The following is a 12,841-nucleotide window of genomic DNA, read 5'->3' as shown; positions in this document are numbered from 1 at the left end:
CTACAAATACAACCACCACAAAGCTAATCATCCAAAAGAGAAACCCAAGAGGCTCCATGGATGGAGCTCCTAGTCTTCTCTCTGGAGCATCTGACAGTTACTGCAGCCCGTGAACACTTCTCCCACCCCGGCCAGGCTCAGTCACTACCAGCAGCCACTGTCTTATTTTGAGAGCAGGACTCCTGCAGTTAGCCTCCAAACCCAATGCATCTGCTTCCTCAATGGAACGTCTCAGGATGACACGTCCGCCTTGCACAGAAGTCCACTCCCATCACAGGAAGCATGCTGGTCCCTGGCGTGGAAGAGACTCCTCCATCCTTCCCCCTGCCCCAATCATCCGTACTTCCCTTCCTCCCCTGCTTGTTTTCCCTCTTAGGCCTCTGTATCTTCATAGAAGACCCGATCCCTTTGACTGGACCATCTTTCCCCTAATGCCTCAATCCTATCCTCATCTGGAAGAAAAAAAAATCCCAATATCACCTCTTTTTTTTAAAAAAAGTTTCCTTTGATATAGCTCCATGACCCTCTCCCCTCCTTAGGGTGTTGACTGGTTCCCAGCTCGAACTACTGCCTCACTTAACTGAACACAGTGCAAGATGGTACCTGTGCACACAAGGCCCTCTCCACTAAACCTGCGAGCAACTTAAGAGTCGGAGCTTTGTCCCAGATCTTGGCTTCCTCAGAACCTTCATGGTCCCGAGTCACTCAGGATCAGTCACCTCCCCATATAATGAGTTTCATCATTGCCCTGATCCCTACATTAGCTCATTGTGGGGATGAGTCACAAAATACATATAAAAGTGCCTGGCCAGTACTTGGCACCGAGTAAATACTCAAAAGTTAATTTCTTACCTTGGTGAATGGCTAAAAAGATTTCTGAAAATTTCCCAAGATCAAGTAGCTCAGAATTTTCTTTTTTCTACGCTCAGCAGAGATGTGCGTGCGTGCTCAGTCGCTGAGTTGTGTCTGACTCTGCGTCCCCATGGACGGTAGCCCGCCAGGCTCATGGGATTAGAATAGACAAGAATAGTGGGGTGAGTTGCCATTTCCTTCTCCAAGGGATCTTCCTGACCCAGGGATCAAACCAGAGCCCCCTCATTGGCAGGGAGATTCTTTACCACTGACCACCTGGGAAGTCCAGCAAAGATGACCAGGCCACAAACTAGGCAACTCTGCTCTAATCAGTCCCACAGTCAACCACTCCCCACCTGCCCCCGACACACAAAATGCACTGAACTGGTTTGCAATATCCTCCCCACACACTTAAAGGGAGGGACGTGAGTGAGTCGGTGCAATCATACCCAAGTTATCCCCACAGGGCAGATAAGGTCATCCCCGAAGACACCCTCGGATCAACAGAGCATCACTTTAAAGACTTGGTCCCGGCTGGCTTCAAGCCCCACACAGCCAGGCTGCCACTTCTGCCCCAGCTATTATTAAGGTTCATGCTCTTCATTCCTTCCTAAATTTTTCCTTTGACTAAAGCAAGCACTGTTCAAGAGGACCATTTGCATTCCCTTTCCCTTACCCGCGGGCAGACACTAAGGTGCCAAGTGAAAAAGAACACAAACATTCCAAAGTGCAGTCACACAGGTCACACGAGCAGGCTCATTTGGGAATGTTTCTCTCGCATCGAACCACAGCTCCCGGTCCAAAAGGTCAGAACGAATCCCACAGCAGAAACCACATGCTAACAGTGAAGACCCAGCTGCACCTGGAGATGAGCGGGCCCACGCTGTTAGATGGACCAGGCATGCTGGCCTCTGGGCACCAAGGGAGGCTGCAGGTGACAGGTGAGGGAGGTCTCTTCTGAGGGTGGTGGGGGCTCCATCCACCACAGGCTCTAAATTAAATTGCACATGAAGTTAAGTGGCTGCTTTTTGAGAGCTTACCTATTCAAGGTCATCGCCACCACCCCTCCCCAATAAGGATATTTCCTATGTTCATAAGTTGTTCATAAAGAATTATATGTGCACACAGGGGTAAGTGTGTGTGGGTGGTACTTACCTGGGGAGGTGTTGGGGATTAGAAATACTCCGGTAAGATAGCACAGTTGTTTTTTTTTTTTTAAGGTAATGATCCAGGAGTTAAATGTTGATAAAAGAATGTAAATTCTGGAATTCTGAGGAAAGTCATCTCATTCTGATAAGACATTCAGGTGATGGAATCTTGCAAAAATGCAGGCTGAACATTGGCTTTTGCCTAGAAAGCAGCTCAAGCTCGACCAAGAGGGGAAAACTGGTTGAAATAAACGGTGTGCAGAATATTACGGAGCACCCAAGAGCTATCTTGAAGGTCCTATTTAAACTTCAAGTGTTGACGGAGTTGCGCACCAGAGCCCCTGGCAGTGTATGTGTGGATGGACTGAGGAAGAACGTCAGAACAAGGAGGAGAGCAGGCTGAGATCACCAAGAAAAGACAGAACAAGGGAATGAGAGACAGAAACACGCTATGAGGAATGGAGGCCTGATTATTGGGTCAAGGAAGCAAAACGCAACGTAGTCAACCCAATGGTTTTGTGACACCTACAGATACTGCAAGGGCATTGAATGAAATCTTCAAAGCAACGACCTAGAACTGCTTCTGTGCCTATGTTCATTACAGAAAATTTAGAGAACCCAGAAAAGCATCAGAAGGTAAATATAAAGACCCACAATCCACCACATCGTTTGTATTCATATTTGGTTATTTTTAAAAATTGGCATCACATAATAGCAAACTTATTTTTACTCTTTTCACATAACGTCATGGGAATTAACTCCTCCTTCAAAATGCAGACGCTGGAAGAGAAAGTTGGATTCTCTATTACAGCATTCAGAGGGGTAAACATTGATTCCAGATTTCTAGCCTCCAGAACTGAAAATAAATGTTTTAAGCCATCCCCTCCCCAAAAAAGTAAATACACATAGGTATATTCTTTAAAAATGTGACTTTTAATGGCTACATTAATATTCTCTTTCAGGAATTACACAACAATTTACTTAGCAATTTCCTTGTTAGTGAAAAATCACAGACCATGTCTATCGTAAGTAACCAATATTCATCCTATAAATAAATCTCTGCATGCTTATTTCCTTAGGGTGAATTTCTAAAAATAAAAGGGCTTGAAAATTTAACACAGAGGGCCAAAGTCCTTCCAAAAGCCGCGATAATTCATGCCCTCATCGCAGCACCCAAGAATTCCCACTTTATTGCCCCATCACCAATGTCAAACATAGTTCTATCCTCAAAGTGGAAAATTAAGACCAACCTGAAAAATTTACGTGACACTATCTCCAATGAGAGCATTAAACACACAAATGCCCTTAGAAACAGATGACTACATGTGAGCATCAGGGTTTATCATGGAAATTTTAAAACCACTACTGGAAAACTAACTAAGTGCATGCCATATTGGCAGTGGTCTTGCAGCATCATTTTACTATGAAATCACCACATTTTCATCCAAAACGCTGTCACCAAATCCTATTTATGACTGAAATATAAGTTTACTGTATTTGATTTGATTTGGAGTAACAGACTCAAAATTTGGTTAAACTGTACAAAACCATTCTGTAGTTTTCCCCAGGTCAAAATACCGATTCATCTAAATGCTCAATGAAAACCTGAGGCTGCCGCATCAAACCACCACACATTTCTCTGTGCCAATTACATCAGAAACAATTTTCTTCATGACCCCAGTTATTTGGGGGAAAATTACAAAGCACTTTGAAAGGTAGAATGCAAGGTAAAGATCTGTATTAAACTTCTGAACACCTAACTTTGTGACTTCTGACCACCATCTGCCAAACATCTTTTTGATCAATATTCCAACAAGACCAAGTTTTGTTTTAAAGTACAAGAATGTTCACAGCAATTTAAGGAGAAAACACGAGTGCTTCGACGTAGTAAGACACCTTTTAGAAATGATTTGTAATCAGCCTGAAAAGTGTCCACCAGCATGCCATAAAAGTAAAAAATAAGACCAAATTATTTATCTGATTTCCATTTTGAAAATTCAGGGATCAAAAATAATCTCTACTACTAGACTGTTTTCAATATACAGAACTTCAAGCCAAAAAATGATGTCTCTTACATATTAACTGTAGTGAAATTTGTCAAGTGTGAAGTATTTGAAGAGAAGAATGTCTAGTCCAAAAGTAGAGGTAAATTCGAGGAATTTTTATTTCATTAACTGTATTAAGCCATGCAAGAAAAGCCCTACTGCCCTGTTATTCAGGCACCCAGTCATGTCTGCCCTACACAAATGTACACAGAAGCCTTGTAAATCTCAGGCGCCATTAAGATTTTGACAACCGGTTCTTCTTTACCGGGACAAGTTGCATAGGAATACGCATGTACAGCCAGAAAGCCAGATGTATCCTCTCTCTGACACTATTGGCTAGCCAAATCTTAAAATTACTTTTCCTCAAAGTTTTAAATATTACCCAAAGCATTAGACTACATCCTGCCCAAAGTCTCAAAAACTTCCAACCTTAAAAAGCTGCAGAAATGCTCCTAGGTCTCAAGACTGATCCTTCTACAGCACTGGAACTAGAGGAAGTGTTTCAGCATCTTTGTTTCAGAGTGAGCTTCAGAAGCTCTCAAACCGGGGAGGTGGGCCGCTGAAATGTACCAGAAGATAAAAGGAACACACTTCTATGGGAGGGGAGGGTAGAATAAAGCAGGATTTTGTCCATAGAGAAAGTCCAAATAACTCTGGTGATCTAGGAAATGAACTATTTTCCCTCAAAGATGATAGGACCTACTCTTCCTCATCAGCTCAATGGCTACCAGAAGCTACAAAACACTCATTAAGTGTATATATATTTACGTGTGTGTGCTCTGTTTACTGGAATCCTCCACCGTGGCTTTCCAATGTGTTCGAGGACAAACTGCTGATTCCTGGGTGGGCATTGGGAAGGATCATTCAGGTGGTTTTGTATATTGCTGAGCACATTAATGGGACTCAAACACATGTATTTTACTTGTGGTTTTCAGGGTTGGGGGAAAAAGGAGGAGTTTTTCACAAACAAAACACAAACCCCAAACAGGGAATTAGGGCAAAATTACCTAGATCATTCAGGCCAACTTACTTTTTCCCAAATTTTTAACCTCATAAAACCTCTTCCTTCACAGTGTTTTAGAGTTTTGTCTGCTCCATCTCTTCTACAGCTTGATTTCTAAGGTTTTTTTAATCTGTCCCCTTATTTTTAAAATAGCAAGCATCTAGCCAATAAGACAGATACTTTCTAGAAGCACGGGGCATTTCCACCTGATAAAGGAAGACTTAACAAGGCAACAGGACAGGTTAAGAGACAGCAACTGTATTGGGATAACCTGTGATTTTCCTGGTACCCAGCCTCGCACATAAAGACACCTGGGGTTCGGGCAAACAGGCCAGTGCTGCAGGCAGTTAAGCTGAGCTGGGTCAAGCAGAAAAAGCTGAGTTTTCTCTGCTTAATTCTGTCAAATAGTTTATGGTGTGCAGACACTCAAACCAAAAAAAAAAAAAGTCTTTGGTTTACCCTGATGAACTTTTACAAGTTTCTCTTTCAGGTGAAGAGAGAAAGATTGTTTCATGTGGTATAGTCTCACCCTTAGAAATCAACAGATCGCCAATCTAAGTGAAACAGAAAGGTTTCTGCAGCCACTGCAATTCCTTAAAAAAGCTACCTTTTTTATTAATTATAAAAAATAAAATACTCCAGCATTCTCCAAAAAAAGCTAAACTTTTAAATTTTATTTCAGTGGTAGGGAAAATAAAATAGGAAAGCAGCCAGTGAGGTTCAAGAAAAAAAAAGCGGAACTTGCAATTCAAGTCTCCATCTCTTTGATAGAGAAGGAATGTCAGTACTATTCCATCACTTGCAATTTAAAAAAACCCGCATGTAAAAACAATGCTTTTCAGAACAGTTTATAATAATAAAGGCGACTTGCTCAGGTGAAACGGCAACTTCAGGCTCCACAGCGCTTCACCTGGGTTTGCAAGCACAGACAACTGTGTTAAGAGTAAAATCTTGTGTTATTTTGCACAATGTTTGGCTTGGTCTTGGACCTAGCTCCTCCGTCTTCCCCATTTAAATAGTTCCCATTTTACAAGTGCTGAGGGCTTAAATGTATTAAGTCCTCCGCAACCTTGGGTTTCACAATCAGAATTTTAGTTTACACACAACATAGTATTTCCATAATCATCTCAACACCCTAACCGCTTAGCAACCAGTTCACCTTTCTGTAAGAACTCTTATCTAGACTGCATACTTTCTTGCATCTACACATACTCTAAAAGTTCCTTTTGGAATGTTTCAGAAGTCAATTTCCTGGGCTTTTCAAAAGGTAGGCGGAAACTGTTTACTGAGTTCCAGATAACGCACCTACAAAACAGAGCCCATTTAACAAGATTACGCAAATATCCCAACTACAAAATTCTGAAACGATTGTTGAGAAGTTCCCCCACATGTACTGAGTTTTGTTTCTACCAAAGGAACGCTCTGCAGCCGCATCATTTTTACCGTTGTTAAGGACGCACCACATAAAATTTACGCTCAGACGTTAAAGTCCTATTAAAATAGTCTGGATCAACACTTCGCGAGTTGCAAAGTCTGAAACTCCAGCATGCTGCGCCCCACAACCGCAACGCCCCTAAATTTACAAAACCTAATCAGCCAGGTTCGGGGTCTTTGACTCATCGGAGAAGAATGCGGCTGATGAGTTATCTATTAATCCAAAACGCCTTGGCTGGGAAAGATATTTCACCAAGAACTTTTCGCATAGAAACGGGGTGGGGGAGACGGAAGGTGTCTTTTCATGAGAACTTTCCCCGAGTTTCTTCCCTAAACCACACAAATACACACCCCACAACTTTGAGACGCAGAACTAAGTTCTGACCCTCCGGGTCCCAATCATCTGAGGTCACCCAGGAGTCAGCTCTCGATTCCGCTTTTAAAATCCGGGGCAAACAAAGCTGACCATTATACTTACAGAGGTCTCGGGAAAGTCCTCAAAGTTACGCAATTTTCAAGCACGCAGACGCGCGTGGACCCACCAAAACACACTCTCCGATGATACACCCTCATCCCGCGGCCGCAGTCCGGGGCTGCGTCTCCGGGCCGGGGCGATTCCCAGCCCCTCGGCGCCCCTTCCCCAGCGCAGCCCGGCGCCCCGGGACCCGCGCCCCGCCGGCCACCCACCCGCACTCTGGGCAGAGCCCGCGGCCGCCGTCCCAGGTCGTCCCCGCCCCGGCACCGAGCCGCTCCGTACCTCTTCCTCCTGAAGGTTGGCCTCGTTCGGGGTGTTCTCCTTCTCGGCTTTGCTGCCGTTGTTCATCTTCCCGGTCCTCCCTCGCCGGGCAGGGCTGGGGCGCGGGGCTGGGCGAGGGCGCGCTCGCCCACTTCTCCCTTCCCCGGGCGCCGCGGGCTGGAGTCGGGGCAGCGGCGGCCGGCGACTCAGGAAGTGCGAGGGGGAGACGGGGCAGGGCGAGGCGCCGGCGCAGCGCGGAGGGGACGGAGACAATCGCGACCCGAGAGGGAGACCTGGAGAGGGCGGGCGCGAGGGAAGGCAGGAAGGAAGAAAGGATGGGGCGAGGACGCGCGTCCCGGGAGTGAGTCCGCAGAGTTGGGGATGTGGCCGAGAGGGGCTGGGGGGCGGCCGCTGGCCCGGACGTAGCAGCTGCTGGAGGGAGGGGGCGAGGGGTACCCCGAGAGGAGCAGGAGGGAGGTGCGGGACGGCGGGGCGCGGCGGGGACCCGGAGAGCCGCCGAGTGCGCGCTCCTGGCTGGCTCTGGGAAGTCCGGGCTCCAAGCAGCTCCCCTTCTCTCGCCTGCCTGCCTCCCTCCCCCCGCTCTCTCCTCCCTCCCCTCCCCTCCTCCTCTCTCCGCCCTCCCTGGACGTGGGCTGCCGGCTGGAGCCCGGAGGGACGGGACGGGGGACGGCAGAGCCCCCCGCGGGAGGAGGGGCCGCGCCGAGGGCTGCGGCCCCGCGGCCGGATGGCGCGCGCTGGGGAGGGGCGGCGGGCGGCGGGCGGAAGCGGCGGACCCCGGCCCCCGACTCCGCGGTAGGTCGGAGGGCGAGGGCCGAGGGGGAGGGCAGAAGGCTGCGTCCTGCCTGGCACCTGGAGACCGCCGGGCCGTGCGCGCTGCTTGGAGCGGGGCCCCGGCGACCGGGAAGTGTGGTGGGTTACTTTTGTTTGCTTGCTCGCTTTTCACGAAGGATTTGCTCCCCAATCCCTCCCCCTCCTCTTCAGTACCTAGGGGGCAGTTGGTAACGACAGGATGCGGGAACTGGGGTGACGTCCGGGGGTAGCCCGAGCCCGGCCGGCGTTTTCAGGGCGCATCGTCAAACCCCCACCTCCACGCCCGGTCCTCCGAAACTTCTCCGGCCGCCCTTGCTCGGACTCCTCTACGGCCCTTATCAGACTGTCCTGGAATTACTTGTTTACCTGGCTGCCTTTCTCACCCTTTCGGGAGATCCTTCTTGGAAGACAAGACCGGGCCCTGTTTGTCTTTTGAATCCCATGGCAATTTGAAAACGCTACCTGGTATATCGTAGGCACTCAATAAATATTTGTTGGCCGAGGGAATATTTCTTACTGCCAGCCGAGCTGGAGGCCAAGACAGATGATCTTCAGAGGGTCAAAGCCGCTGAAAGAAGGGAGAGTCAGCATACTGGGAGGTCAACGTACCATGCCTGCTGGCTCCCCACCCGCCGAAGGAAGAACTGCCTGGTTTCTGCTTCCTCCTCTGTGAAATAGAAGTAGTTCTATTCCTCTCCCAGGAGTTTGTTATTAGAGGAAATTGTAAGTTGATAGATAAAACTATAGCACCTGGCACCCATTCGGACCCAGTTGTTGGCTATACTTGGAAGCTGACATGGTTAATTTCCACTTCTCCTGCGCCACCCAGAACTTTATCAATATTGTATCATTTAAGCTTTCAAACTGAGTCACTGCTACAAACACATAATTTAAAACTCCAAACATGGGTAGATTCTCCTTCATTTCTCACTCCCAGGATTTCACACAGCACGCCATTCCCTTCCAGCCCCAGCGATGATCACAATTTCTAATTATTTATTGGCTTGCTTCAGCCTCCTCCCCTCCCCCTTCTGCCCCCGCCCTCCTCCCCCACTAGACATTCTTCACCCTGGACTGGTTTAAGTGCTCCTGGGAATGGGATGGGGGTAGCGACGGGGTTGAAGATAAGGCTTCTGCTTTTAGGGAATTTAAAGTGGTGCCCTGGAGACAAGATACCCCAAACAGCCCCGCGGCTACATCACCAGAACCGCAGGTCCTGGTTCAACGAGGAAACCAAAGAAAATAATTTGCTTTGAGAGCGTTTTGAAAAAAAAAAAGCAGGAGTGATATTTGGATTTACCTATTAAATTAGACTTCTCTGGGGGTTGGGGTGGAGATTCTGATAAAAGATTTCATTGCTGTCATGATGTCATTTCTCTCTATGGGGAAAAAAAAAAAGGTACCCGGGATGAAAATAAACCAAGAGACTATGGAAATTGCAGTTGAAGTTCAAAAGAGCTAAGAGAAAAGTTAATCTGGAAACTGGCCCTTTGCACTTCCAGCTCCTCCCTCAGTTATACAAGGAACCACGAGGGGGCAATGTCTTTCTGAGCAATGGCAGAGTGGTGGTCTTGGGCCCATGTGATGACCACCGATGCCAGCCACTCGCAGTTCTTTGCCCTTCTTGGCCATTCTTGCCTATTCCTGAATACGCTCCACAGAAAGATATTGTCTAACTGGAGTCTGGCAGAGGCCCAGGAAAAATAACAATAGACCCAGTCTCTGAATGTCCCCATCAGACTCCACTTAGGAGTAGGTGGGTGTCCTGTGATTCTAGGATGCTGGAGAACTTCCCCTAACCCCATCCAAGGAAATGTGCCTTAATCTCAAACACAGAACCTGATGCCTTTGTCTTTAAGCCAAGTTGGCACCTTGTCCGTTGTTAAAAGTCAAAAACCTCTGGAATGAAAAAATGAGAATGTGTTCTATGGAGGATCCTTGTCTGGCCTGTTTATTATTGTGTTCACCCAACAGGTAGTAGGCACTCAATAGTTACTTCGGAATGAATAAACACATTCTTATCAGGTATTGATTCTAGGGCGTGAATGATACGAACAGATCCTTCCAAGACCTTGCAGGAGAGACTGAATTAGTGGGGGTCGCTTGGCATGAAGAGCACCACAGAAGCAGTAGGCAGGCTCCTGGTAGTGGTGTTTAGTCACTGTTCTGCATGGGAGACCCTCGATCGAGAGCTTGCGCAAGATGGGATAACTGATGAGATTCTGCAAAATAAAATCACACCACTCAGCCAGTCAACTGACAGACACATCAGGCAATTTACAACAAAGCAGGGAAATCTACAACATGTAGTCAATGGTGAGGGTGAAATTCATGGTGTAATATACCAGGAAAAGAGGGACTCCTATTTTGTCCTTTGTATGAAGAATAGTTTAGGCTTACTTGGAAGAACAGTAGAGTTAAGTTGCCAACAAAACTCAGTGAAAATCTGTAAATAGACTGGCTATTTATAAAACTTTGTCAGTGAAGCAAAAGAGTGAGGAGGACAAACAGTTGAATCAGGATATAAATGATCTTTATGACCTGGTTTACTACTTAAAAGAAAGACAGTATCAAAATGAGATCTCAGTAGCAATAGTTTCCAGGCATGCTAAGAGTTATCAGACAACAAAGGGATTTTATATTCCTAGAAAAACAGGGCTAATGACCAAGAAACATCTGCTTACCCCCCTGCCCACCACTTTGCCTCATTGCTTCTGGCCTACAAGGTTCTTTACTAGATTGAGAAGGAAATATTCTATGCACCTGTAGTTTTCATTACTCATCTCTGTTTCTCTGGCACTGTTCGTTTTGAAGTTTGCTTTAAGAAATCAAAACCTATAATTATGTCTTAAATGTTCCTCTCTGGGAATTGCAGACATTAAAGGTCTATTTTGAGGCAATTTGCATGGTGTGGGCTTCGTAACTCTGTTAGCATCTGTGGCAGAAAGCTGCAGGATCTACCACAAGTGTTAGGATTGTCCGTTAACTCTCTTACATCCTTTCCTGGACCAAAAATGTTTTTGAAGCCACAGGCTGCATTTGATTGTTTTTGTCCTTCTTAGCACTTCTTTCTCCCTCACCCCACCCCCATCTACCTCCAGGCCATCACCACCTTCCCCTGATTTTATCTATTAATTTTTAATTGTGGCTAAAAACACACATCATATTTACCATCTTAACCTCCTTTAAGTGTAGGGTTTAGTGGTGTGAAGTACATTCACATTGTTGTACAACATCCTGATTTTTACCTCCTAAAACAATTCTGAGATTCAATTACTTCCCTCCAACATTTATGGAGGCCTACACAGCCACATGAAGAGGCCCAAGTGGAAGAGAATTAGGTCCCTGGCTTACAGCTGAGCTCACAGCAGACGGTGGGGAGCAAATGCCAGACTTACGAGTGAGTTATCTCGCGAGTGGACATGCCTGTCCCGTTGATCTGCCCCAGCTGACACCACATGGAAGAGACGTGAACAGTTGTCAATGAGTTGTTTCCCCAGTTGCAAAATTTTTAGCCAAAAAGCAAATATTGTTGTTTGAAAACACTTAAGTTTTGGAGTGGTTTGTTATACAGAGACAGATAACTAAAACATAATTTGCATACCTAGAAATGGGATCCTGGTGTCACAGTGACAAACCCCAAAGAAGTGGCAGTGGCTTTGGGGTCAGGTGTTAGACAGAAGCTGGAAGAACTTTGAGGAGTCTGCTCATGAAGAGCTTTTTTTTTTCTTTCTTTTTCAGCCACACCCTGTGGCTTGCAGTATCTTAGTTCCCCGACTAGGGATTGAACCTGTGCTTCCTGCCATGGAAGCCCAAGTCCTAATCACTGGACCACTGGGGAAGTGTCAGAGAACTTTGTTAAGGACACTGAGTATTGTCACTGCAGGCAAGAGCAAAGGGGACCCCATTTATGTATTGGAAGAACCGTTAGCCAAACTAGCCTGTTGTTATATGAAAGATAACTAATGAACATGTGGATCTAGCTAGATCTGGGTAGAATGTCAAAAGGACTGGATGGTTTCTTTTAGACGTTTTTGATTTAGTGCAAGAGAAGTGAGGTGAGCTAAAGAAAAAAGGAACTGTTCCATTTTCAGTCAGAATCTGGGGGAAAATCTAAAGAAGCCAGGACTTACTGGATTTGAAATAAAGCTGCTTTATTCCTAGATTCTCCACTCTCAAAATAAAATATGGCTTCAGAGTAAAGCTCAAAGCCGCGGTGCTACCAGAAAAATCTGGCCTTAGGTAAAAGTTCAAGACAAGGATGTAGGGGGCTTCCCTGATGGTCCAGTGCTAAGACTCCCAGTGCAGAGGGCCCAGGTTCTATCCCTGGTCTGGGAACAAGATCTCACATGCCACAATTAAAGAGTCCACAGGCTGCAACAAAGATCAAAGATCTTGCATGCTGCAACTAAGACCCAAGGCATGGCCTGAAAAAAATAAAGCCACAAGGATGTAGTTAGCAGACCCCCGTGGTAGGCAGTGTCTATGATGGCCCTCAGTGATTCCCTACTCCCTGGTACACAAACCCTGGTATAATTTCTTCCCCTGGAGTGTGAGCTGGACACGTGTGCATGCATTCTCAGACCTTTCAATTGTGTCCAGCTCTTTGCAACCCCATGGACTGGAGCTCACCAGGCTCCTCTGTGCCTGGGTTTCTCCAGGCAAGAATACTGGAATAGGTTGCCATTCCCTCCTCCAGGGGATCTTCTCCATCCTGGGACTGAATACATATCTCCTGCATTGCAGGCAGATTCTTTATCACTGAGCCATCGGGGAAGCCTGGGCTGGACAT

The 12,841-nt window shown here is 46.5% G+C and overlaps 1 protein-coding gene across 3 annotated transcripts in view; it reads right to left on the bottom strand.

The window, feature by feature from the left end:
* Positions 1 to 8,143, bottom strand: part of RBPMS (RNA binding protein, mRNA processing factor) — a 195,855-nt gene extending 187,712 nt beyond the window's left edge. The window contains exon 1 of one of the 3 annotated variants that reach the window (XM_065947461.1): positions 7,240 to 8,143. In XM_065947461.1, coding sequence (XP_065803533.1) covers positions 7,240 to 7,305 — 66 coding nt within the window. In that variant the 5' untranslated portion in view covers positions 7,306 to 8,143. The remainder of the gene's footprint in view (positions 1 to 7,239) is intronic. The other 2 variants (XM_065947460.1, XM_065947459.1) reach the window with 2 other exon arrangements.
* Positions 8,144 to 12,841: the final 4,698 nt, after the last annotated feature.

The sequence above is a fragment of the Muntiacus reevesi genome, chromosome 10 (assembly GCF_963930625.1).
Source record: "Muntiacus reevesi chromosome 10, mMunRee1.1, whole genome shotgun sequence".
NCBI classification, from domain to species: domain Eukaryota; kingdom Metazoa; phylum Chordata; class Mammalia; order Artiodactyla; family Cervidae; genus Muntiacus; species Muntiacus reevesi.
This window is presented reverse-complemented; position numbering and strand designations above follow the sequence as displayed.